Source organism: Pomacea canaliculata, linkage group LG11, assembly GCF_003073045.1.
Source record: "Pomacea canaliculata isolate SZHN2017 linkage group LG11, ASM307304v1, whole genome shotgun sequence".
NCBI lineage: Eukaryota > Metazoa > Mollusca > Gastropoda > Architaenioglossa > Ampullariidae > Pomacea > Pomacea canaliculata.
Window position 1 is genome coordinate 9,664,625 of NC_037600.1, and position 25,799 is coordinate 9,690,423.

General features: G+C 42.5%; 3 protein-coding genes across 4 annotated transcripts in view; 2 read left to right on the forward strand and 1 right to left on the reverse strand.

Moving 5' to 3' along the window:
* The window catches only part of LOC112575596 (innexin unc-9-like), a 180,133-nt gene that overhangs the window by 80,328 nt on the left and 74,006 nt on the right, over window positions 1–25,799 (forward strand). The window lies entirely within an intron of this gene.
* LOC112575607 lies at window positions 8,374–14,837 on the forward strand. Its single transcript, XM_025257582.1, has 3 exons — window positions 8,374–8,777; window positions 9,912–10,267; window positions 14,453–14,837. The coding sequence occupies exons 1-3, from the start codon at window positions 8,518–8,520 to the stop codon at window positions 14,455–14,457; spliced, it is 621 nt and encodes a 206-aa protein (XP_025113367.1). The 5' UTR covers window positions 8,374–8,517; the 3' UTR covers window positions 14,458–14,837.
* On the reverse strand, window positions 18,872–25,167 carry LOC112575608. 2 transcript variants are annotated; one of them, XM_025257584.1, is made up of 5 exons: window positions 24,937–25,167; window positions 24,297–24,358; window positions 24,037–24,148; window positions 23,729–23,892; window positions 18,872–19,308 (listed from the first exon to the last, which is right to left on the reverse strand). In XM_025257584.1, exons 2-5 carry the CDS (start codon window positions 24,327–24,329, stop codon window positions 19,114–19,116), a joined length of 504 nt encoding a protein of 167 aa, XP_025113369.1. In that variant the 5' UTR covers window positions 24,330–24,358; window positions 24,937–25,167; the 3' UTR covers window positions 18,872–19,113. The 2 variants fall into 2 exon arrangements, with proteins under 2 accessions (XP_025113369.1, XP_025113368.1); XM_025257583.1 differs by having other exon boundaries at window positions 18,874–19,308; window positions 24,297–24,389.

Sequence of the window (25,799 nt, forward strand, 5' to 3'; positions counted from 1 at the left end):
TCCCCTGACGCGTGACATCGACTTTTGCAATTTTAACTATGTTGCCTCATTAAAGAGTGGAGTATCATCGTCTCAATAAAATTATATCTTGCAACACTCGCCGTTTAACCATTTTAATGTCATAAAAGCTTGGACATTGGTACGGTGGTAAATCTTGATGGTTGTAGTACATATCAGAAAAACTGAGGTAGCGGCGTGGACACTTTTAACCGTGTTACACAAGAATTCACGCAGATAAACATAAACAACCTACCATCATATTTCACAGTTTGGGAGTATCCATTGGTTAAGGTAAGTTAGAGTGAGTTTGAGAGAGGTGTATTCCGTTCTTCGTCAAAGAAGACAACTTAAACTACTACTCGCAATTTTCAAAGCCCAAACAGATTTTATTTGTTATGGCATTGTTTGTGCTGCAAGACTCAGCACCAGCCAGACAGCAGTACATCAGCAACCAGTACATCAATGTTATTTTGTCATCCGATTACATTTGTATTCTGTGTGTAGCAATGACATCAGATGACCTCCTGTTGGTCTTTCATTAAGCTATTGAGGCAGCAGAGACAGTGAATAGACTCTGTAGGTTTTTTTCTTTCTTTATCAGAATGCATGCCTTCGGGGAGTCATACATCGCCATTACTGCTCTCTTACAAAATGTTTGCAAAACACCGGATTTAACTAATGGTCTCAAGAGAGGTTCGTGTTGGACTGACTCGTACGCCATCAGCGGGTTTACTAAGAAATTCCTGGATAATAACATATAATGAGAACATGTGGTCAGTTCTTGAATATCCCTTTCTAATCCTGCTCGTGATTCTGGTAAAATCTTGTTTTTTCCAGCCAGTCATACAATCTAGTGTTCAGTATTGACACGTAACATTCACTCAGTTCACCACACAGTAGCAACATTCTCTTGTCTCCTTTTCTGAAGACCGGTACAATGACAGCTTCTGCCACAGGTCTCGACGTTTTCCACATATAAAGATAGTATTGAAGTATATTCGCCAGTGTGCGATAAATCACCACATCCGTATCGTTACAAATGTTTGCTGACAAAGACACAAACACTGGACACACCCACAAATCAGTCACGTGACTCCTTGCCTTGACCTCTTGAACTCTGTGTCAGGCTCAAGGGTTGTTGACTATAAATGTGAGCTTCATACAACCTCGCTGCTTTCATGGTGTGAACAAGTTTGCGCTGTTTATGTCTGGTTTAAAAACTTTTCTTTGGTCAATAAACTTTGTCTTTCATCATTAATTATTCCAGAAGTGAGGGGAGATAACTACAGGGATCGTCTAGAGAGACTAGTGACGACGATAACAGTGACGTTGTGTGAAGGCTGCACGTGCCCTCACCCTACAGACTTGTGGGATACAACGACACTTTGTCTACAGGACGAGTGGTCAGGAAACTACAACCGGACAAACATCTTCACAGACACTAGCATGACAGTCACGTGACTGCTGTCAACTCTGCCCACTAACCACTCGTCCTTACTAATGTCGTGTGACGTGTTTGGTACCCGGATGTTCAGCTACAGTACTCAGGACCACACATCAACTACAGTTCAAGTGTCTGTGTGAAGACTGGGCTACAAAGTTGATGATAACCCGTCTACAGGCCGGTCCTCGTCGTCTGATGTCAGCTTCTCTTCTCTGATGTTCTCGCTGATAACCACTGTCATCACCTTTAAAACTGTTTCAGAACAGCTCCATTCCGATATTAATTTGAAACAGAAAATCAAAGGTAGAACATTTCTAAATCAGTTGGAAACGCAAGTAATTAATAAGAACGATTTTTGAAAGAACCAGGCTTTTAATGAAATTTGTTGTTGCGCATCTAGGCCCTGGGCTTTAAGAGCAAGAAATAAAATTTACAGCAACATGATTATCTGGATTAGTAGAGTTAATCCAGTCTTTTCTCTGTTATTTTCAGACGACATTGCTCTGTTTTCTGATACAATGGTTGGCTTACACAACCAGTTCAGTTTTCTATACAGAACAGCGAAACACTTGGACCTCGTTGTAAATGTGAAGAAATCTATTCAGGAACTGTTAGCAGCTGGGAGTTGTTGCCTCTGTCTGTTGTTAGGCAGGCATTATCGCCCTTACCCGTGTATGAGCGAGGGGAGGAGGGGGTTGCTGCGTCATAATTTGACGTCATAATCTAACGTGTTAATCTGACGCAATTTTTTATTTTATTTTACGTTTTTGGGGAGAAAAGAAACAGAAAGGGAGCAGACGACAGCAAAAAAGTCTGGCGGTGGACTGAGTGAGCGAATGTTTTGCTCTGGAATTGTGGTTATTGTGATTATTGTGGTTATTGTGATTATTGTCATTATTGAAGTGGTCGTGTCACCAACCGAGTGCCTAGACTGAATCAACACTTGCGGTACGGGGACTTTGAAAGTGTAAGATATTGGAGGAAGATTATTAGAGGAGGATTATGTGCGGACGAATCTCCAAGGAAGAGTAGTGGTGTGTTTGACAGTGAACGTCTCTGCGACATTCTCCAAACAGTGAGTTGAACTATTGGGTTGAACAGTTGGGACATTAATGTGAAATTTATGGTTCATAGTCTCGTTTATGTATTGATGTTGAGTTGTGTATTGCGATGGTAGAAATGTCAGGGGTGGGCAATGTTACGCAGTTCTTCAGAGAAGTCAAGCTAGAAACTGTTTTTAGCAAAACTAGCATAGCAAGATATCTAGTAGTAATTCATTTTAATTCTACAGCCCTACAGTGGGTGTGTGTTTTTGTGAATATAGTTTTAGTGTTGTTTCTTATTTAGGTTGGGTTATTTACATGGACTGTACGGTGTTTGTGTGAGATGATAGTTTTGAGGGAATTAAAGTTGTTATTAAGGTTTTTATTATAGTTTTATTATAAGCCAGTGTTTTACACGTCTTGTAAATCTCCTTTCTTTTCCGCGTGAGATAATAAAGTTTAAATTGATTGATTGATTGATTGATTAGTGCAAAGTACTTAATTGACATTATTTATATTGCTATTAGATACTCGCTACTAGGTGTAGACGAGGAGGTTACAAAACATAAACTCATAAGCAGTGTACACCAATTACATTTAATTCATATGATTGTACCTACTCTATTTCCCAGCTGAACCGATGATGGTATGTTCACATGTACCATTATCATTAATATTGGTGACCTGTACACAAGTGGACAATATCACAACACATTGTATAGTCTCTAGCTGCTTGTCCAAGATGTCAAACTGCAGACCTCATACACTTCATCAGAGCTCGTAGGTGTCTCGCAGTTAATGTCTTTGTTCAAAAAAAGCGTTCCTCTGGTCAACAAACTCTCCAGTCACTAATTCTACCAGAAGCCAGGAGAATAACTACAGGAATCGTCCAGAGTGTGGAGAGACACGTGATGACCACAACAGGGACGTTGTGTGAAGGCTGCACGTGCCGTCACCTACAGACTTGTGTTACACAACGACACTTTGTCTACATGACGAGTGGTCAGGAAACTACAACCGGACAAACATCTTCACAGACACTAGCATGACAGCTCACGTGATTACTCGCCCGTAACCACTCGTTCCTCACTAATGTCTGTAACTTATTTAGAAACCGGATATAAGCTACAGGAACTAGAGAACACAATCAGTTACTGTTCACGTTTATCTTTCTCTCTGTATGTCGAGGTTGGTCGCCTACACACAATGTTTGAAGACTCGGCGACACAGCTAAGAATAATCCGTGTACATCACAGTCCTTGTCTTGTTCTCGTCGTTTTATTACGGGTACATTGTACTGAGCTGCTTGCTTTATACACACAATTGTACTTAGCTCTTTGCTGTTAATACACAAGGTCCTTACATTATTTTTGTTTATTCCTTGCTACTCCTCGGGGAGCATAGGGCAGCAACAAGACATCGCCAGCGGACCCAGTATAGGGCGGCCCCTGTCAGTTGGACCCATGTAATTTCTATGTCCTGTGACTGGCTCTCTAATGTTCTTTTCCAAGTCTTCTGTTTCTGTGATGTTCTCTCAATTTATGCCTTGTGCGATGACGGTCTTTAAGAACATGTCTGACACGATACAATGTATGGAGTCCCAGTGAAGGTTGTCATGTTGTACATAATACAAAGGCGACATTGAGAGCTGGAAGTAGTTGGACCCTACATCCGAGTGGGACACAACCAGGCGATGTCAGCATCCTGACGAGAGCTGAAGTGGTGACGATGTGCGATGCTGGCTGAGACTAAAGTCGTCTGCCGCCCTCACATCACGTGACCCAGTCCTCGCAGTCCTCGTTTTCCATAGTCTTCTATTTTAGTGACAGTCAAGCGCTGGTTTCTCACCAAGAGTGGAGATAACATCACGTGTGCAGAACCCACGCTCGATCTATATAACATTGGCGGAGGGAGGAATCACCTTCGAACAATGAATTCAGGTCCAAATGTGATGTAAGATATTTATGATGTACAGGGTGATACCAAGATAACTGTCACCAATTCTGGTCATCCGTCGTCTGCTCAGGTGAGCCACTCTCCTTCCCTGCACGCTTACAGTACTGAAACTATTTGTATCCTCCTACTGTTGTTGTATAAACACCTGTAAGCTAGTATATAATGCTGATGTAGATATTTAATGTCATCCTGTAATGATCATCTCAGTGATGTACCGTGATTTCAGTCTCACGATGTTCTCCTCTCACTGTAATGACTATCACAGGGAAAGCGCCTAAAGACGAGGTGGTAGACAGAGTTGTAGAGGCGGTGGCGGGGTCAAGTTTACCTACACGCTGTGACTGATGAACAGGCGGCACTACTTACAGATACAGGTATGTTGTATTTTAATATGCTTTACTTTTTTAAACTGACAATTGATGAAAATAGCAGAAAAAGTAGTGCTATAACATTCACATGTAAACATAATCAGTAAAGCCATAAAAATGGCGGATAACCGACAGAGAAATGAGAATCATAATGAGCAGCTGTATGATCACGAGTACAGTAATGATGATCTGTGTTCGATGTGAAGATTAAATAAAACATATCATTAGCGCAATCAACCATTACAGCTCCTCGTAATGATAAATAATCAGTTCCAAAACATTTGCATGTTATAATTTTAAGAAATGTGTATGTACATGGACAATCCCTTATAATTTGTTTTTAAAGTGACAACACGGCCCCTGGAAGATGTAAAGAAAAATGCAGGCGCTGATGTAAAGTTTGACCCCAACCCCTCACCTGTACCAGGTATGAAGATTCTTATCATCCATTACCAGACCAGGCCCAGACATTCTGGCTACAGTGGGTGGAGGCCGCGTTCCCTGATCTCGACTCTCGCGCCTACTTCCTGCCTCCTGTCTACGTCAACCGCGTGCCCATGACTAGACAGTCAGCTGCTGGTCAGGAGGTTCTGGTCCTTGAACCACCACCTGGACAGGCTGGTCAGTCTAACCAAGTGCCGACGAGTTCATCTTCTGCTGCTCATCCGTCCATTCCTCAGCCTCCTCGCCTTCAGGACAGTGATGTCAGAGACGATGCTGCCATGCAGCGGATGTTTGTCTTCAGAAAATGTGCGAAGGGAACAGCGATGTGATGGTTGGAATGACTCAGCTTCAGTTCGGACAGTACCTGGGTGAACCTTGTTACGCTGCCGCCGCTACCCACCTACCCCGACCCTCCAACCTTCCTCCTTCTCTACCACACAACTGGAAACAGGGAGACTTTGATGTGCTTCTGATTCATTGACAGTACGGACTGGTAGTCTGTGAGGTGAAGGCACTGGGTGACAATATTCAATCTGTAAACATGTCACAGCAGGATGTAGACAATAACATTAGACAGAAACTGAGTAAGGCCATGTCACAGCTGGACAAGGCGGAGGCCATGTTGTCTCACCTGGTGTCCGACATCGCTCCCGGTCTGCCCGTCACTAAGGTCATCGCCTTCCCCAACCTCACGACTCGTCAACTACAACAGGCCATCTCCGGCGACAACCTCCTCATTCAGGTTTCAGTACTTTTCTCTTACTTTACATGTATTCTATAATATAAATTACAAAGTGTAAAAAAAAGGTCAATACATGACGAACCGATAATGTGGACAGTGTGTGTGAATGTCCATGAAATATAGTGATAGTGTGTATGTATTTGTTTATAGTTCAAATATTTATTTGGGTGAAGGTATATGTATAAATATCAGTGCGAGTAGCGGGGTTCACACGTGTGTGTAAGTGACGGTTGTTATCAAATCAAATTCACAGTGTAGTGTTACTTGGCAAATAAACGATTTCTACTTTTGTGCCCATTATTGTCTTCACGCCATCTCAGAACCATTTCTGTCAATAAAGTCATTGGATGTAGACAGTTGTTGCATCTCTTTGAACAACATTATTATCTTGTTACAGCCATTCTAAGCTTCTGATTTGTATTTACATTGTACTTAATACTTTACTGCTCAGGGTTCGTTAATTTTCGTTAATTTTACTGTTATCTCTATATTTTACTCTTGTCACATACCATGACGTGGATCTGTCACAGGCCCTGTGTCGGTGTCTGGGAACAACAGATCCCTCCAACATCCCAGGTCTGTGTCTGTGCTGTGATCAGTTGTCTGACCCCACGACCCCGTGTGACGTCAGTAGTCACGTGCTGAGGGAACTCGGACACTGGTGGCAGCGACGTGTGGCTGGGGCTGGACCTGTCAGTCACATGACACCTGAGTTGTACAAGACACTGGTAGCCAGGTAAATATTACAATAATGTGTAGTCACAACACTGTCACAGTCTAAGTCCTGTCGTGTACGATGTTAGATGTGACATCAGTGCTCACGTCGCTGTTCTCGTCAGAGAAATCGTCAACTGGCTATATTTCAAAAGTAAGATTTTGCTCTTGAACAGGGTTGGGTAACTGTTACCAGATGTTACAGAGAAATTGTGGAAATTTGATGTTGATGGGCGACGAAGCACAAGTCCCTAGCGCCGATGTCGTCGTCAATGGCGTGTCTGTTGGTCCTCAATCTAAGGTGTCAACCTCTCCAAGAAAATGAGTATTTGCAGTGAAAGATATTTCCAACAACACTTTATTCACAGTATACACGACAGTCCTCACTTGCAGACACGCTGGTAAATGGGCGACACGCGCTGTAACCACACTAACAGTCACACCTGCTGACGTCACGACTACACGCGCCTCACAACTGTGACCACAGTGACACACCTTACATTACTTTTACATTGTACACATGTCATTATCAGCAGTCAGTTGTAACTGCAACACAAACATGACCGTCAGATCGCATTTTAGTGTTTACAGGAATTTGCTGACATAAACGTTTGTCCGAACCTTGTAGAAATTCGTGAGATTAAAAATTTTATTGAATCTCAAATGTTTGTATTTTTATAGTGTGAAAAGAATATATATCAAACGTAACCCATACTAGACCTGCCACTTTTTTTCACTGGAAGGCTTTCACTCATTCACACAAAGAAAACATGCAAAACTCACTCCCAACACAGAGAGGAACTCTGTCGTCATATAGTAATAATAATAAAAATGCAAAATTTATAAACCGCAAACTCCCACTAATAACGAGAATACACTTTGATCCTAAGAACAAAAACAAAATATTGACAGGAAAAAAAAAAACCAAATGACACACGAGCTAAACAACTGTACTAAAGATCAATACAATTAAATTTACAAAACACAGAGGAACCAAACAACAAGAACAGAACTGAGAGTAACAAGATATTGCAAAAGGAAGACGAGCAGGGAAGGTGTGAAAAAAGGACTAGCATGGTGGGAAAGTGTGTTAGGTGTGATGTTTACAGCGCATATGTAGCTCATGAAACCTGTAGTCATCCACTGATGTAGTTTCAGGTTCAGAAAAAAAAAAAGATGTAAAGATATCCAAGTCCGACTGTTTGCGGAGGCGATCCATTGTCACAGTGATATAATTATTCTCTTGTTTTTTCTGAGTACTTTTATTACTTCCAGCTCAGTAACTGCCTGCTGTAAACTTGTTAAAGTATAAACCTATTTTTCCTTAAAGCTTTTTATTATGCTGTTTTTCATTGTGCTGGAGAAGTTCAATTTTTAATTTGGAACAAATCATTGGGTCCATTATAGAAATAATCTTCAGAAAGTTCTTAAGTGAACATAAGTTTCAGAGTAAAAAAAAAGCTGCTCTTTAGTTTTCATAATAATTATGTATTTTTTTTGCGAAAAAATCAACTTATTAAGCATTAACTTATTATTAATTGTAAAATACTAGTAATTGTTTTTGTAACACACACCAACTGATGTGACTTTACTAGATTCTGTGGTCCGGCGACAACAGTGACTGTGCCATGTACAAGTCCTCCACGTGTGAGTGTCAAGACCCTGGGTCAGGCCGTGTGGTGGACAGGACAGTGCTACACTGCTGTCATCACACTCTTCCCGGAGCAACTTCACCTGCTACACACGGCGCCTCCCACAGTGTATGTCACCGGACCGCCCGGTACAGGTAAAACTGTGGTGCTGCTGATGATGGGTATAAAATGGCTGCTTGGTGGTCACCGCGTCTACGTTGTCAGTACTTGTCATGAGAGTCTTGCAGCGTGCATCATGATGTATCACCTGTTGCTGCAGACAGTAAACACACAACAGTCAGCAGGTGTATCACATGGTGAGCCTCACCTCCTGCAGTATGACCTTTATTATGATGATGAGGCGGAGAAGGCCGTCAACGACTTGTCACAGGCAGCAAGAGGAGGGTCGTTGTACGTCATCGCTGATGAAGTGAAGTGAGTAGTACATCGTGTGATGATAGACACGCAAGTAAATGCCACTCACTTTGATCTTAGAATCATCACCAGATGTTTAACAGGTGATAATAAGAGGGACACCTGTCCTGCTCACAGAAGTTTCTCTCCTTTACGCCACTCTTTTTTTTTTCGCACATGCTTTTTGCACGGACATATTGTACGTATGCGCCGACTGCCATAGTGGTTACAAAGGTGACAAACCTTGACCTCGACCTTCCAAAAGAAACGGTCGCTCTTTCTAGCTTTCATTTAAACAATAGGTATAAAAGTAAGAAATATCGAGAACGATGTGCTACCAGACTGCTGGTAAAACTATTTTAGAAACTTGTTATTTGTCCTCATGAACACACAGTGACAGCTAACACCGACGGTGAGCATAGATGTGGAGCAGAAGACTACACCATTTGATGGATTTAATATCTATTCAACAGATGATAATAATACTGAATGTGCATTTAAGACTTCTTCTTCAAGGTAAACAAAAAATGCTTTGGTTCTTAGGAGCAGAATATATTTTCAGGGATATTTTATTTCCTCCATAGATGACATAAACACAGAAAGTAATATATTTCTATTTTGAAAATGTACACCACAATTTATTTATCATCTACCTGCCATGTACGTGTTGAACAAGATGAGACTAGCTGTAGTCCTTACACATCAGTTTGTACATCTGTACACAATTCTTGTCAGTAACAAACGGTAACTCTTGTTAATTCCTTAATGTTATTTGTACAAGATACATTTGTGTGTATATTTACACATTCTGCTTCAGACAACAGACATTTACTCTCTCTTGCCTCCCTCCCTCATGCATGTATACATATCTACACACACAGCCACAGCATTCACCGCTATTCACACACATTATTATGTACAGTGTCAGTGAGCTTATCATACAAGTAGCCTCCCCTTGACATCCGCGTGTTACACAATTACTGTCTAGTCACACAAACACAGACATACACTGAACACGTGACAAACAGTTGTTGTTTATTGTGATTTAAAGTGATATTTGTGTTGCTGATACTTCATAAAATACTTTGACAGGAATTGAAAACTTGTGATGTTTGTGTGAGACGGTAACTATAGCAACACTCATGTCTGTCACAGAGCATACTACTTCCGCACTGTGTGTGACATGCTGCAGACACAAGTTCCTCATCTCCATCTTTGGGCGGCAAGTTGTTTCCATGGAACCGCCCCCGCCCGCTGGCAAGTGGAATATTTAACCAGACCCCTCCGCTCTCCACCAACCGTCGTCAGGGAAGTCGCGCAGAATTTTATAATCAGTAGGGTGCCCAATGTCCTGCCGTACAGCGAGCGAGGTGTGGCCGACCACACAGACGGCCCGCCAGTCACACGACTGTATCACGGTGAAGGTCACTCAGGTGTCAGTCCAGTTGACTGTGTGACGTTCGGTCGTGACGTGGCCAGCTTCCTACACAGTCTCCGTGTTGGTGTTACAGGTAGGTGTGGGTATTGTGTAGTGTAACGTTTGTTGACTGGTGAAGAGTTAACGGTGTGATAAATAACAGTCAGGTGAGAGACAGTCTTGTGAAGATGAATGTGAGATGTTGTTTGCCTAACTACCAAAAGGCTGACAGCTCTTCATTACATTTCGTCTTCGACCTTTTATCTTAGATGTGAATTGCCTTCCATTGTCTGTAACAAGAATCTCTGGGATTCCTTGGCGTGCAAACATGCTCTTCAGAAGTTTGATAACTTCTGCTGATGTACTAATCTTGATATGCGCAAGATCAATAAAGCGCGAATAATAATCTACAAACACAAGGTATGATTGTCCTTTGAATTCCAGCAAATCTGCTGCACACTTCTGGAATACACGCTGTGGTAATTCTGTCGGTATCAAAGGTTCCTTGCTCTGTGTCGGTTTCTTCTCCTGGCAATGTCTGCATTCTTCAACAATTTTTTTAATCCTGCCATTAATACCTGGCCACCAAACTGCTGCTTTTGCTCTATCTCTGCACTTGGTGATTCCTAAATGACCTTCATGTATCCTCTTCAGGATTACATCATGAAGTGGTGCTGGCACAACAATGCGTGTTCCTCTGGTAAGGAGACCATGGTGCACACTAAGTTCCATGCGCACTGCATAATAGTCACGAAGATTATCTTCTACATCTGTAATGTATTTTGGCCAGCCTTCATTAGTGTAGCGCATTGTTGCTTGAATCAGTCTGTCTTTTCTTGTCTCTTCTGCAATCTCTTTCAGACGCTTGTCTGAAGCTGCACATGACCACCAAATGTCTACACTACTCAAATATGCCTCAACATCTTCTGAAAGTGTTATAACTTCAGATTCAGCAGTGGTTAACTGAGGACTTCGGGATAGAGCATCTGCGATGACAAGCTTCTTCCCTGGCACATACTCTGCGGTGATACTGAATCTCATGAGGCGCATCAACATGCGTTGGCATCTGATAGGAGTATCTTGCAAGTCACGATTGTTGATTAGTGGCACAATAGGTTTGTGATCAGTCTGTAGTCGAACATTGTCAAGACCAATTGGTATCTGCTGAACTTTTCACAAGCCCAGACTGCTGCCAGTGTTTCTTTCTCTATCTGTCATATCTGCATTCACTAGCAGTCAATGTTCTTGAACAATATGCCACAGCTTTGAGACCTTCAGGATGCTGCTGTAGCAACACGCCACCAATGCCATAACTGCTAGCATCTGAGCTGACAATTGTAAGCTTTGCCGGATCGTAGAATGCTAGCGTTGGTGCTGAAGTAAGCAGTTTCTTCACATCTGCCATTGCTTTGACTTGCATTGAGCCCCAACTCCACTCTCGATCCTTCCCCAGCAGTTGCGTCAATGGCTGAAGTACTGTAGACAGACTTGGCAAATACCGCCCTAAGAAGTTGCACATGCCCAGCATCCTCCTCAACTCGGGTACATTAGTTGGATCTGGCATGGCGATTATTGCTTCAACCTTTCCTGGGTCTGGTGAAATTCCATTCTTGCTGATTCTATGAACCAACAATTCAATCTCATGCTTCCTGAGCTCACATTTCTCATAGTTGAGTTTCAGGTTAGCACTGGCAAGTGTTTTCATGACTCTCTCAAGATGTTTCTCGTGAGCTTGTTCATTCTCACTATAAACAAGGATATCATCAAAATAGCAGATTATGTTGGGTACATCCTTTAGGATAGTCTCCATGGTCCTCTGAAAAATCTCTGGAGCTGATGAAATACCAAATGGTAATCTCTTGAAGAAATATCTCCCACATGGAGTGATGAATGTAGTAAGTTTTGCAGAATCTGGATCAAGGGGAATCTGATAGAAACCTGATGTTGCATCCAGCTTGCTGTAAACTGCTGATCCAGAAAGCTTATGTAAAATATCTTCCAGTGTTGGCAAGGTATACTGCTCCCGCTTCACTGCGGTATTGAGCTTCTTGTAATCAACGCAAATACGTATGCTTCCTGATTTCTTCATTACTGGCACAATGGGAGAGCACCAATCTGTTGGCTCTGTTATTTCCTCTATAATCCCTGTTTCCTGCATTCTTTTTAATTCTTCCTTGACCTTGTCCAGCAATGGTATTGGTATTCTCCTTGCTGCATGAACACTGTATGGCTCAATGTTTTCTTTCAAGATGATTTTGACTGGAGGACACTGCACAGGCGTCTTGTCAAGTTTTCCAAATAAGGCATTGACAGCCTCTATCCTCTTCACTAAACCTATTCTGGATGCTGCTTCTCTACTAGGCAGATTTTCAGTGATTGCTTGCACAACAAACACTTTCAGTACATGAAGCTGGTCATGAATTCTTGTTGTAGTAATGAACTGTCCATCACACTTCAGGACTCCTCCTGCACTCTTTAACACTACATTGGTCTTCAATAGCTTGGGACATGGTGACAACTTTTTGTACTGTGTAGATGAAATGACAGAAACATCTGCCCCTGTGTCAATTTTGAACTTGACATCACAACCGCCAAACTGTAATACAGTTGTCCACGGTGGTTCTCTACTGTCACTGCACAAAGTCCCTACAAAATGTTCCTTTACTTGTTTTTCTTCAAGTGCCTGCACTAACTTTGTTCTGCACACTGTAGCAAAGTGTCCAAGCCTACCACACTTGTTACACTTCCTTCAATGAGCTGGGCACACACATGTGCTAGCGTGTCGTCTGCCACATCGAGTACAGCTTGACACGTTAACTGCTGACGATGCAAAGTCACTCTTTTCTGCTCTACCGCGACGACGACCACTGAAGCTGCGCAAACTGCCAGTTGCACCTTTGCACTGACTATGTACTTGCTGAGCACCACCATAGGCACTTTTCTTGAATTGCACTGCGTCCACATTTGTGCGACGCTGGTCAGAAAGCTGTGCTTTCACTTGCTCATATTGCCTTGCCTGCAAGATGGCGTCTTGCAGTGTTAAATCTGCCTTTAATTGTAATCTTTCGGACAAGTCTCTGTCGAGGATCCCTAACACGAGGCGATCTCTGATAGCTTCATCCTTGTCTCTTACGTCTGCCTTTGCAGCGAGCTCGTATAAATCTCTAATGTATTCTTCGATACTTTCGTCCGATTTCTGATTTCTGGCGTGAAATCGTGCACGCTCATGGATGATATTGCGTTTTGGCACAAAGTAGTCATCAAAATTTTCCAGAACAGTGTCGTATTCTTGCCGCTGTCGTGCATCCAGACCAAACGGCGTGACAATGCGTTCTGCGTCGTTGCCCATAGTGTAGATCAAGGCACTGACCTGAACTGCTTCATCGTCTTTGTCTAGTTTTGATGCACATCTGAAACGCTGAAATCGTTGTTTGCACTCAGGCCACAAATTTGGCTGGGAAAAATTGAATTGTTCTGGCGCTCTAAACGGAGCCACATTCAGCAGCTTGCTTGATTCTCTGTGATTATGACAATCCCACGTCTGACACCATGTATCGTGCTGCGAGCTCTCAGCCGACCAACACAAGACACTGTCGATTTGATGACAACCGTGTTTATTCTACTAGAAGACAATATGGCTACTTTATATATGTTGTGGTATTTTTTTTAAAAAAAACACGTAAAAAAACAACAAATAGTGAGATCAGCTTGTGGCTTGTGAGACAAATAATGAGATCACCATGAGGTTGCCCCCTGGAAACTATACTGCTCAAAACAATGGAAAGGCCAATTGTCTAGCCCAATCAATGTTTAGTGCTAATTAACTCACAGACAATAACATTGAATCAGGGCATTTCTTTATTCATTAAATGAAGCTTTGTCAGCCAATTTGCTTCAAACGAATAATTTTAAAAACAAGGATTTCAGTTTGGACACGAATCCATTAAAAAAATTAAAGTAACATAAAGTAAGAAAAATCACATTTCAAACTTTTACAGTTGGTGTTAGGGTTACAGTTGGGGTGGACAGTTTAGCAGGTACAATCAGATCAAGAACATCACTTTTGAAATTACTTTTCCGCAAGAAACTTGTTTTAAAGTATTCTTCAATTTTGTCTTTCTTCGGTCACTAGGTTCCTATGAATGGAGTCTGCTGAATTTCTCAAATATGAAAGTGTGATAAAAATGACAGTAGCTTCAGCAAATGTGACATACCCTTAACTGTAAAATGACGTACACCCGTTATCCTGTAAGAAATATAAAACTTCTTTGATTTCTAGATTGAAGATCTTCTCCAGTTCGGCGGCAACTCAAGGGAGAGCTAAGACTACAGGAAAAAAGCCTGGAGTGGACTGTGTTTATACAAACAAACAGAGACTCTGCATGCCATGTCTTTACCATAGTTTGGTTTCATGGGCTGAAAAGGGGAGATAACTTTAGTTTCCTAGAAGCAGTTACTTATCTCCCCTAGTTTATTCTAGAAATTGTCATACAAAATTAAATTTCAATAAAAAATTATTTTACATTACAAAGTGGAAATGGAAGAGAAGGTAACAGGGCAGGCTGAGAAGCACATCAAGGGTTTGCTTTTTGCAATGCCTCTTCCTTAAATTGCTTTTCTTTTTTTTTTCTCTGGGTTTATATAAGGCTCTTCTTTACATAATGGAACAATAAACATTTCATGTAAATAATGGAAAGTTACAGTTGTTGTGAACTAACAACCCAGCACACACAAAACTGGCCGAAGAGTGGGGCTTTGTTCGCCTTCATTGGCACCAATATTGGCCTTTCCTTGGCTGTAATACTGGTCCAAACTGGGAACTAAACATCGGTCAAGACTTCGCTTAATCCTGGTAATATTATGGCACTCAAGTGTATCTTGGCCCAAGATATTAATTTATGCAAAATCTTGGTTATATCATTGGTGCTTTTTTATTTCCCCTGTAGAACCCATCTCGCCCCAAGTGCTACGGCCAGTAATTCGTTTGGTGGCATTAGGTCCCCATTAATCTCCCTTCTCACAAGAACTGAAATATCGCTAAACCTTCCCACAACCATCATTGACACTGAAAATACGAATTAACATCGTGGGTGATGTCAGCTGACACAAGCACACAACAGTCGACAACAGTAACAACTGATAGAGAGGCAGTGTAACCCCAGGATGACAGAATCTCAGGTCAGGTGACTCCAGGTTGTAGTGTTGACTGAGTAACATGTAGAGACAGGAGATGACAGGTGATGGTGTAGTGTTAGTTCAATAAGCTACGCTCCGACTTACATCTACATCTGCTACATTGCAAAAACCACAACAACAAAAGCGCAGCACGTAAACACTCAAACGCATTAGTGTTGACATGTTATTTCTAACAAACATTCATTCTAAGGATGTTGATTGATTTTTGTTGGTAAACAATCTTGATTCGAGATTTTCAAGCCTACAGTTTAGATATAACAGTTGACTGGTTAGTGTTGTGGTAACAGGAGGTCATCAAGTTCATCCTCTAACCCTGACCTTAAGGTTAAGTAAACAACACCCAGTGTGTTTGCCGTATGATAATGTGGTTAACACTAGTTGTTGTGTAAACAAGACCCAGTCTGTAGCAAGTTGATGATGACACTAGTTATGTAAACAATACTCAGCGTCTAGGGTAGTATTGTTGACGCTAGTTGTTATACAAACAAGCCCACTGTATGATGTTGATGTTTACACGTGTTGATGTGTAAGGAGATCGAGACACCGACTGCACTTCCTGTTGTGAGTAAACGTAAATAAATGTGTCATACACAACACGTATAAATAAATGTGTCATATCTTATCGTATCATATGTGTCACGAGGTGATGACATCTAATATCCTTCATTTGTGGACAATCACAAGTTGTGACGTACACCGTGACATGGAGTGCAACAGGTCTCCAGGAAAAAAATCCTCACAGACGATGACTTTCCTCTCCAGACCCTTAACAACATATGGAGACGTCACCCACACCACGTCACTGCGGGCTGTGACCACGTCCTCGATGTCATCGTCATTCATCACCCGCACTGGGATACCCGCTTCTTTAAGTGCTTTCACCATACCCGAGTCGTCTCTAATGTTACGCCAGTACAACACCAGCACGTCTCTCCACTGTAGGCAGGGCGGTGTTGTTGTGCCGTTGGTGGAGGTGACGGTCGTGGCTGTTGTCGTGACATTCTCTGTTAACGTTCAAAGTAAGTTTCTATTATTAGTTACTGGTCGGAAATACCGCTTACACACTGACAGACACATGGATATAAACACCACATAAAATGACAGACACACGTGACTAAGACAGGATGATGATGATGATGATGATGATATCTTGACAGCGCAATTTCCCGCTATGACCTTTGACATAAGCAGTCAGCAATGTCCATGTGGATTATCAGACTCCACACCACAATCACACTGTAGGTTAACTCAACATGTTGTACACAAAGTAAACAACAAAAACAACGGCGTTACACACAGCAACATTTCAGGTCTCACACAGTCAACAGGAGGAGAACAAAGATTCACCTGAATACTTCAGTTGTAGGTAACACAGGTAAGTATCCACACACAAGCCATCGTGACAGCAGCCTCAAACACACATGGAGCAGACGACATACAACCACCAATCCCTGATGTCACACTCATCGTCAGTCACATCGTTGAGGTGAAGAGGACACAAACATCTACTCTACACACAGTGCAGCCATAGGACACAGGTCCGCACATCACAAACTAGAAAACTGAGTGGTTAGCAGTGCCAAACACGTTAGAAGTGTCAGTGACGTAGACACAAGTAATACAAATGATGAACAGGGCAACATGGCGCAGATGTTACAGTTGAATAAAAATGTTCTAGAAAACTGAGACAAGTTGTGAAGACACAATAACCAATCCACAAATATAATAATAATAATAATAATAATAATAATAATAATAATTATAATAATACGCAGATGAAAGTGTAAAGACAAAATGTGATGAAGAGCTGTCACCGTGTAGCCAGTTAGGTGAAGGGACATGTCACTCATCTTCACAACAATGTTTCTCACCTGTTTGTTATTTATCACACTGATAACTGTTTATCTGTCAACACACGTTACACTACACAATACCTACACCTACCTGTAACACCAACACGGAGACTGTGTAGAAATCTTGCCACGTCACGACCGCACGTCACACAGTTACCAGGATTTTCACCTGAGTGACCTTGACCTTCATGAAATAATCGTCTGACTGGCGGGCCGTCTGTGTGGTCGGGCACACCTCGCTCACTGTACGGCAGGACAACACGGTCCTCAGTGATTCTCCAGTTCTGCTCGACTTCCCTGACGACGGCCGGAGGAGAGCGGAGGGGTCTGGTTAAACATTCCACTTGCCAGCCGGCGGGTGCGATTCCATGGTAACAACTTGCCGCCCAAAGATGGAGACGAGGAACTTGTGTCAGCAGCTTGTCACACACAGTGTCGAAGTTAAACCTGTGACAGACATGAGTGTTACAGTAGTTACCGTCACACACAGCTTCCTGCTGGTCAAAGGTCGTGGAGCGCACAAACATCACAAGTTTTCAATTCCTGTCAAAGTATTTTATGAAGTATCAGGAACAGAAATATCACTTTAAATCACAATAAAGAACAACTTTGTGTCACGTGTTCAGAGTATGTCTGTGTTTGTGTGACTAGACAGTAAATGTTTAATACGTTGATGTCAAGGGGAGGCTACTTGTATAATGAGCTAACTGCCACTTTACATAACAATGTGTGTGAATATCGGTGAATGCTGTGGTTGTGTGTGTGTAGATGTGTATGCATACATGAGGGAGGGAGGCAAGGGAGAGTATGTCTTTTGTCTGAAGCACAATGTGTAAATATACACATAAATGTATCTGGTACAAATAAAATTAAGTGACAAGCATTACCGTTTGTTATTGAAAACAACTATATACAGATGTACAAAACTGATGTTTAAGGGACTAAAGCTAGTCCCATCTTGTTCATCACGTACATGGCATGTAGATGACAAAGAAATTGGGGTGAAAATTTCAAAAAATAGATATTTCTTACTTTCTGTGTTTATGTGATCTATTGTGGAAAGAGGATGGGAGGGTGAAACTGATTTCCAAGATAACAAGTAAATATAGTTGTCATAAATATGCAATTTTTACAAGACATTTTACCTGAACATATTTTCTGCATACAAAACTCTTAAGAAGAAAAGCATTATTTTTATTCGTTCTTTGAAACTAAAGTCTTCAATGCACATTCAGTATTGTTATCTGGTGCTTAGAGCAGGACACGTGACCACGCCACCCCTCTACTTCGTTGTCTACCCTGGCTTCCCATCCGTTCTGACATACAGTACAAATTGTCCGTGCTGTGTTTTAATTTCTGTGCTGCCACCTGCCCTGATTATTTCTCTCAACTGCTCTTCCCTTACATCCCAGCTACACAACTCGATCCTGAGATGGCAGTCCGCGCATGCGTAGAACATATCAGTACCGAGAGCGTGGGTGAACAGGTCAGGTGTTTCGTTTATTGAGGGATTATCACCTGTTAAACACCTGGTTTTGATTCTAAGATCACAGCGAGTTGCATCTACATGTGTGTCTATCATCACATCACACGATATAATACTCACGGGTCCACTTCATCAGCGATGACGTACAACGACCCTCCTCTTGCTGCCTGTGACAAGTCGTTGATGGCCTTCTCCGCCTCCACGTCTTCACCTTTATCAAGATGATACTCCAGGAGGTGAGGCTGACCGGGTGAGACACCTGCTGACTGTTGTGTGTTTATTGTCTGCAGCAACAGGTGATACAGCATGATGCTCGCTGCACGACTCCCAAAACAAGTACTGACAATGTAGACGGGGTGACCACCAAGCAGCCATTTTATACCCATCATCAGCAGCACCACAGTTTTACCTGTACCGGGTGGTCCGGTGAGAAAGAGTTTTGGAGGCGCCGTGTGTAGCAGGTGAAGTTGCTCCGGGAAGAGTGTGATGACAGCAGTGTAGCACTGTCCTGTCCACCACACGGCCTGACCCAGGGTCTTGACACTCACACGTGGAGGACTTGTACATGGCACAGTCACTGTTGTCGCCGGACCACAGAATCTAGTACAGTCACAAAAATTAATTTCTATTTTTATAGTTAATTATAAGTTAATTGTTACTGTATTTCATTTTTCTCAAATAAAAATAAATGATTTCGATTCCAACTAAAGAGTCACTTTTTGTCACTGTCTAACTTATGTTAACTGAAGAAACTTTCTAAAGCTTACTTCTATAATGGACACAATCGTCTGCTCCAAATTAAAAATTGAAGTACTGCAATACAATGCAATACAGCATAATAAAAAATTTTAAGGGAAAATATGTTTATAGTTCAACAAGTTTACAGAAGGCATTTGGTGAGCTGAAAGAAAAAAAAAAGTCAGAAAAAACAGAGAATAATTATAACACTGTGACAACGGTTCGCGTCTGGCAAACAGTCGGATTAGGACTGCTTTTAACATCTTTATTTTTTTATTATTATTAAACCTGAAACTACATCAGTCGATGAATAATGGTTTCGTGAGGTATAATTGCGCTTAAAATGCACCTCCTCCGTGAACACCCTTTCCCACCATGCTAGTCATTTTTATACCATTCCTATCTCGTCTTCCTTTTGCAATATCATGTTACTCTCAGTTCTTGTTATTTGGTTCGTCTAGGTTTTGTGCACTTGATTTTCTTCATGTTTAGTACAGTTGTTTAGTTATTCGTTTGCTTTCCTGTCCCTGCTATGTTACCCATGTCTTGTTCTTGTATTTAGGCGCTGAGAGCATATTCATCAGGAGTGTGAGTATGCGCTTAACAAATTTTCAATTTATTATTATTATATTACAACACATAAATTGTAATACAAGAATTTCCAGCAGGTCAAGTTAAACCATACAGCACAAGTTCACTGTTATCCGTTCTAAATCAGAAAGTATACATCACATGTTGGTTCAACACCGACACTACGGCAGCGCGCAGGCTGCTACAACAGTTCTCGTACACATGTCCGTTTCAATCCACATCTAACGATACGTCTCTCCGACCACCTTTCTAGCCACCAGCAATGTCTGTGTGCTCATTAAATGTTCATCAAACACATACACACAGTCCGTGTAAACCGTCTTATTCTCCCTCTAACGTTGACGGTGGAGATAAACAATGGGGGTACGACCTTCCCTCTCTCTCTCTCTACAGGTAAACTCAAAAGGCACAAGTCTTACTTTGAGTTGTCGGCATCAGCGGACAATCGAAGACGACAGCGACGGCCCTCCTCGCGGTCGGTGTGTCGTCGTCGTTGTCAGGTACGAGAGTGGAGCCCACTTGCTCAACACTCCCCAGCTGTAACGAGATGCTGCCCGCCTATTGTCGCCGGCTCGGGTGGTTCTTCTCTGGAACTTCTCAGCTCGGCGATGTCCACCGCTCCCAGTAGCAGATTCGGCGAGGAACCTTCAGCAGCAGTTCTACTGAAGTTGCGATCCCCAAAACACAGCAACAGCAGCGGCTCCGTAGCAAACACGGTACAGCAAGTCCGTCATCAATACACTCCACTCACAATTAACACAATTAACAGCCGCCGCTGTATCAATCAGCTTCTCGATCGCTGCATGTCTCTCTCTCCTCTCTCTGTCGACCGACGCTACCGTCTGCTTAAATCTTCACCCCAGTCCACTAGACCAGGTGTCGCATTCTTCCATCCGCACGTGAGGTCCGCTACTCACGTGGGGTTCACGACCTCTATATCCGTCAACTAATTACGCAGTTGACTGTCCATCGCAGAGGGGCACACACACACAGGGCTGGCTACGCCACCCCGCTCCCCCTCCATTTCCTTTCACCAAACTCAGGCGCAATCGCCACAAAAAAAAAAAACCAAACAAACTGATCCGTGACATGTACAAAAGATAATGCGATCTGACGGTCATTTTTATTTTAGAGTTACAATTGACTGCTGATAATGACATTTTTTTTACTATTGTAATATGTAATATAATGTGTGTCGCCTATTTACCAGCGTGTCTGCAAATGAAGACTGTCGTTTATACTGTGACTAAAGTGTTGCTGGAAATCTTTTCGATTGGAAATATTCAGTTTTTTGGAGACGTTGGCACCGTAGATTGAGGATTAACGGACAAGCCATTGACAACAACATCCGCTATAGGGACTGGTGCTTCACCGCCCAATAACATCAACATCACATTTCCACATTTTCCCAGTAACATCTGGTAACAGTTACTCTCACCTGTTCAAGATAAAAATTTTACTTTTGACGATTTCTCTAACGACAACAGTGACGTGAGCACTGACGTCACATCTAACATCGTACACGACAGACTTAGACTGTGACAGTGTTGTGACTACACATTATTGTAATATTTACCTGGCTACCAGTGTCTTGTACAACTGAGATGTCATGTGACTGACAGGTCCAGCCCCAGCCACTCGTCGCTGCCACCAGTGTCCCAGTTCCCTCAGCACGTCACTACTGACGTCACACGGGGTCTTGGGGTCAGACAACTGATCACAGCACAGACACAGACCTGGGATGTCGGCGGGATCACTTGCTCCCAGACACCGACACAGGTCCTGTATAGGATCCACATCGTGGCGTGTGAAATGAGTGAAATATAGAGATGACAGATGTAAGTAAAATACTCTGAACATTAAAGTATTAAGTACAATGTAAGTACAATTAAGTAGTTTACAATGGCTGTAACAGAATAATAATGCTGTTAAAACAGATAGAACAAGTGTCTACAGCCAATGAATTGCTGACACAGCCTGAATACAATAATGTACACCAAAGAAGAAAAGAAAGTAGAATTCGTTTATTTGCCAAGTAACACTACACTGTGAATATGATTTGATAACAACCGCCACTTACACACACACACTGATATTTATACACACCCTTTCCCTCAAACAATTATTTGCTCCATATACACATGGGTATGTACACTATCATTAAATTTACTTCCCATTTACATACACTGCCCGAATTTTCGTTTCGTCTTTTATCGAAAAAAACGTATTTAATTTTACACACTTAGGTACTTTGTAAGGTATATCATAGAACAGGGATACCCAACCTACGGCCCGCGGGCCATATCCGGCCCGCAATGCGGTGCCATCCGGCCCGCGAAACTTCTGCCCACAGTGCAGGAAATCGACATGTTAGTAATAAAAAAAAAATACCTAAAAAAACGAAAAAAAAAAGGAAGAAGAAGTATTTATCCTTACGTAGGAGCGTTTCTCAATTTTTTTTTCGATGGACGAATATTTCGATTCAGTGCTCCGACTTGGTGTCTCTACGATGCAGCCGGACATTCAGAAGTTGGTTTGGGGAAAACAACTTCAAATATCCCACTAATTACTACATAATTAATGGTAAGTACAACTTGTTTCTAATTAAAAATGGTATTAGATCTATTTTTTTTATTTTTGTGGTGAAGCGGCCTGTGACACACATGTCGGAAATGTGTGTGGCACGCAGGCCGAAAAAGGTTGGGCATCACTGTCGTAGACGATACGTATGGTAACAGAAAGATACTGAAACCTGAATGAGGAGGTTGTCACCGGAGATGGCCTGTTGTAGTTGACGAGCCGTGAGGTTGGGGAAGGCGATGACCTTAGTGACGGGCAGACCGGGAGCGATGTCGGACACCAGGTGAGACAACATGGCCTCCGCCTTGTCCAGCTGTGACACGGCCTCCGTCAGCTTCTTTCTGATGTTTTTTTCTTTATCGTCCTTCGACATATTCAGTGCCTGTGTGTTGTCACCAAACGCCTTCACCTCGCACGTGACTAAACCGAAATGTCGGTGAATGAGAAGCACATCAAAGTCGCCCTGTTTCCAGTTTCGCGGCAGAGCAGATGGGAGGTTGGCCGGTAGGGGGAGCTGTGCAGCTGCAGCAGTGTAACAAGGTTCCCCCAGGTAGTCGCCGAACTGAAGCTGAGTCAGTCCAACCATGACTTCTTTGTTGTCTTCACACAGTTTCTGGAGACAGTAGAGCACCCGTTGCATGGCTGCATCGTCTCTGAGGTCACTGTCCTGAACGCGAGGTGGCTGAGGAATGGAAGCAGCAGCTGATGGAGTCATCGCCGTCTGACCTGACTGACCTGACTGTAGGACCAGAACCTCCTGACCAGCAGCTGACTGTCTAGTCATGGGCACGCGGTTGACGTAGACAGGAGGCAGGAAGTAGGCGCGAGAGTCGAGATGAGGGAACGCGGCCTCAACCCACTGTAGCCAGAATGTCTGGGCCTGGTCTGGTAATGCTTCCTGTGTCAACACCATTTTAGTAAATTTAAATGTACATGAACTATTGTGCCAAGCGATTTTGAATGCCTTGTATTTTGTTCAAACTTGTATAAGCTGGTTATGGCCCACTGTACATTTCTAACATCCATTAAGGCTGATGTTTTGTGTTATTTTCTGTTACACAATAATATCCTAAAACTTTTCTTAAACCAACAAATAAACCAACAAACAAACCTTTGAGCCAGTCTTCTGATTGATGAGACTAACTGCTGCTTTGATCTGAGAAGCATCACCGCGGATGATGAGAACCTTCATACCTGGTACAGGTGAGGGGTTGGGGTCAAAGTTTACATCAGCTCCTGACTTCTTCTTCACCTCTTCCAGGGGACGTGTGTTCGCTAAAATAATATTATGGTCTGTAGGTCCTTTGTCATTCACATTGAGTGATTACGAATGTTATCTACTTTACTCTTGTTTGTTGTTTATCCTACTTAGAGCTATTGTTCTTTTGAGAATGAAGTGACTTGAAACATTCCACTCACCTGTGTCAGCAAGTAGCTCAGCCTGTTGGTCAGTCACGGTGTGTAGGTAAACTTCCACCCGACTACGACCTGTAGAATGTTGTTTGCCTCCTCTTCCCTTAGGGCGCTGTCCCTGTGAGAGTTGTTACAGTGAGAAAAAAATAAAGAGAATGAACACTACAAACGTCACTGAGAGGATGATGATTGATGATTGATGATTGATGATGATGATGAATCGAACGCGTCTGGGGAGAAATTCATCAGACTTTTCCATGTCTTACCTTTCGTGGAGCAGACGGCTGATGACCAGACATTGTTGACAGTTGGCTTATGTGACGTCACCCTGAAGCTTAGTAAACAGGTCTGTAATCATTCTGTGATGTCACAGTGGAGTTCAGTATTTAATATTTGTAGGATGTCGATACATTTCAGTAAACAGTAATCACTCTATAATGTCAGTGGAGTTCAGTCATTATTGAGTGATGTTACAATACACATAAGTGAGCAGACTTGTAATCATTCAGTAATGTCGTTGTGATGCTTTGTGAACAATGATGATCATGGATGATTACTTAAAGCAGGGAGGATCAGTGAAGAGTTCATAAACCGTATAAGATCGTAATTTAGAACAAACATATTCACATGTACATCTTGATATGACTGACTTTAACTCTAGATAAGACTGACATTGTCAAATATAGTAACATGCTTGACAAAATATGTAAAAACGTGTAAATATGTCTAACTCTGAAATGTGTTCAAACAATAATCCATCAAGCTAGTCGGAATTTATACACTACTAATCTAAAGACAACATAAATTTCTTTATTGTGATATGACATTGATCATTGTCTGTCTGTCTGTCTGTCTGTCTGTCTGTCTGTCTGTCTGTCTGTCTGTCTGTCTAACTGTGACACTCACCTCAGTGTGTGAAGTATCAGAGCATGGTGACAGGCAACGGAAGGCTGAAGGTAGAGAAAAATGCCATGATTCTGTGGTAGAAAACAGAGCGCGCCTATCAATAAATAGAAAACTATACAAAACGAGGACTGCGAGGACTGAGTCACGTGATGTGAGGGCGGCAGACAGCCAGCATCGCACATCTTCACCACTTCAGCTCTCGTCAGATGCTGACATCGCCTGGTTGTGTGGCACTCGGATGTAGGAGCAAACTATTTATAGCTCTCTAAACTTGTACAATGTCGCCATTGTAGCATGTCAGACATGTTCTCAAAGACTGTCATCGCACCAGCCATAAAGTTAGAGAACATCCCGGAAACAGACGTCTTCACGTATCTGGGGAACATTGTCAACAAGTACGATGGAGCGGATGATGACATCAAAAGCCGCATCAACAAGACCAGGCATGTTTTCAACAGCCTACACCCCATCTTGAACTCCCGAGCATTATCCTTCACCAGTAAGACCCGCATCTTAACCACCAATGTGAAGACAGTCCTACTGCGTGGTTCTGAAACCTTGAGAGTAATACCATCAACAACAAGCTCCAGACCTTTACCAACTGATGCCTACGTCATATCGTGGGAAAAAGATGGCCTGAAAAGATAGGACACACCCTGCACAAACCTGCTGACACTATTGTCAGACAGGCACTTTACTGGAACCCTCAGGGTAGGAGGAGAGTTGGGAGACCAAAGCAGACTTTCAAAAGAACAGTAGAGAGTAGGCAAAGGACGTGGGAACCACATGGGGCCGAACTGAGAGGGCTGCCATATACCAGGTCCGCTGGTGAGGTCTTGTTGTGAACCTATTCTCCCTGAGGA

Bases quoted from the DNA above. Each gene is read 5' to 3' on its own strand.
- LOC112575607 (XM_025257582.1), top strand. From the start codon at position 8,518: ATGATGGGTATAAAATGGCTGCTTGGTGGTCACCGCGTCTACGTTGTC. The intron at 8,778-9,911 runs GTGAGTAGTACA...TGTCTGTCACAG, and splicing joins GTCATCGCTGATGAAGTGAA to AGCATACTACTTCCGCACTG.
- LOC112575608 (XM_025257584.1), bottom strand. From the start codon at position 24,329: ATGTCTGGTCATCAGCCGTCTGCTCCACGAAAG. The intron at 24,149-24,296 runs GTAAGACATGGA...CAACTCTCACAG, and splicing joins AGCCGTCTGCTCCACGAAAG to GGACAGCGCCCTAAGGGAAG. The intron at 19,309-23,728 runs GTTTGTTTGTTG...TGACTGTACTAG, and splicing joins ATCAGAAGACTGGCTCAAAG to ATTCTGTGGTCCGGCGACAA.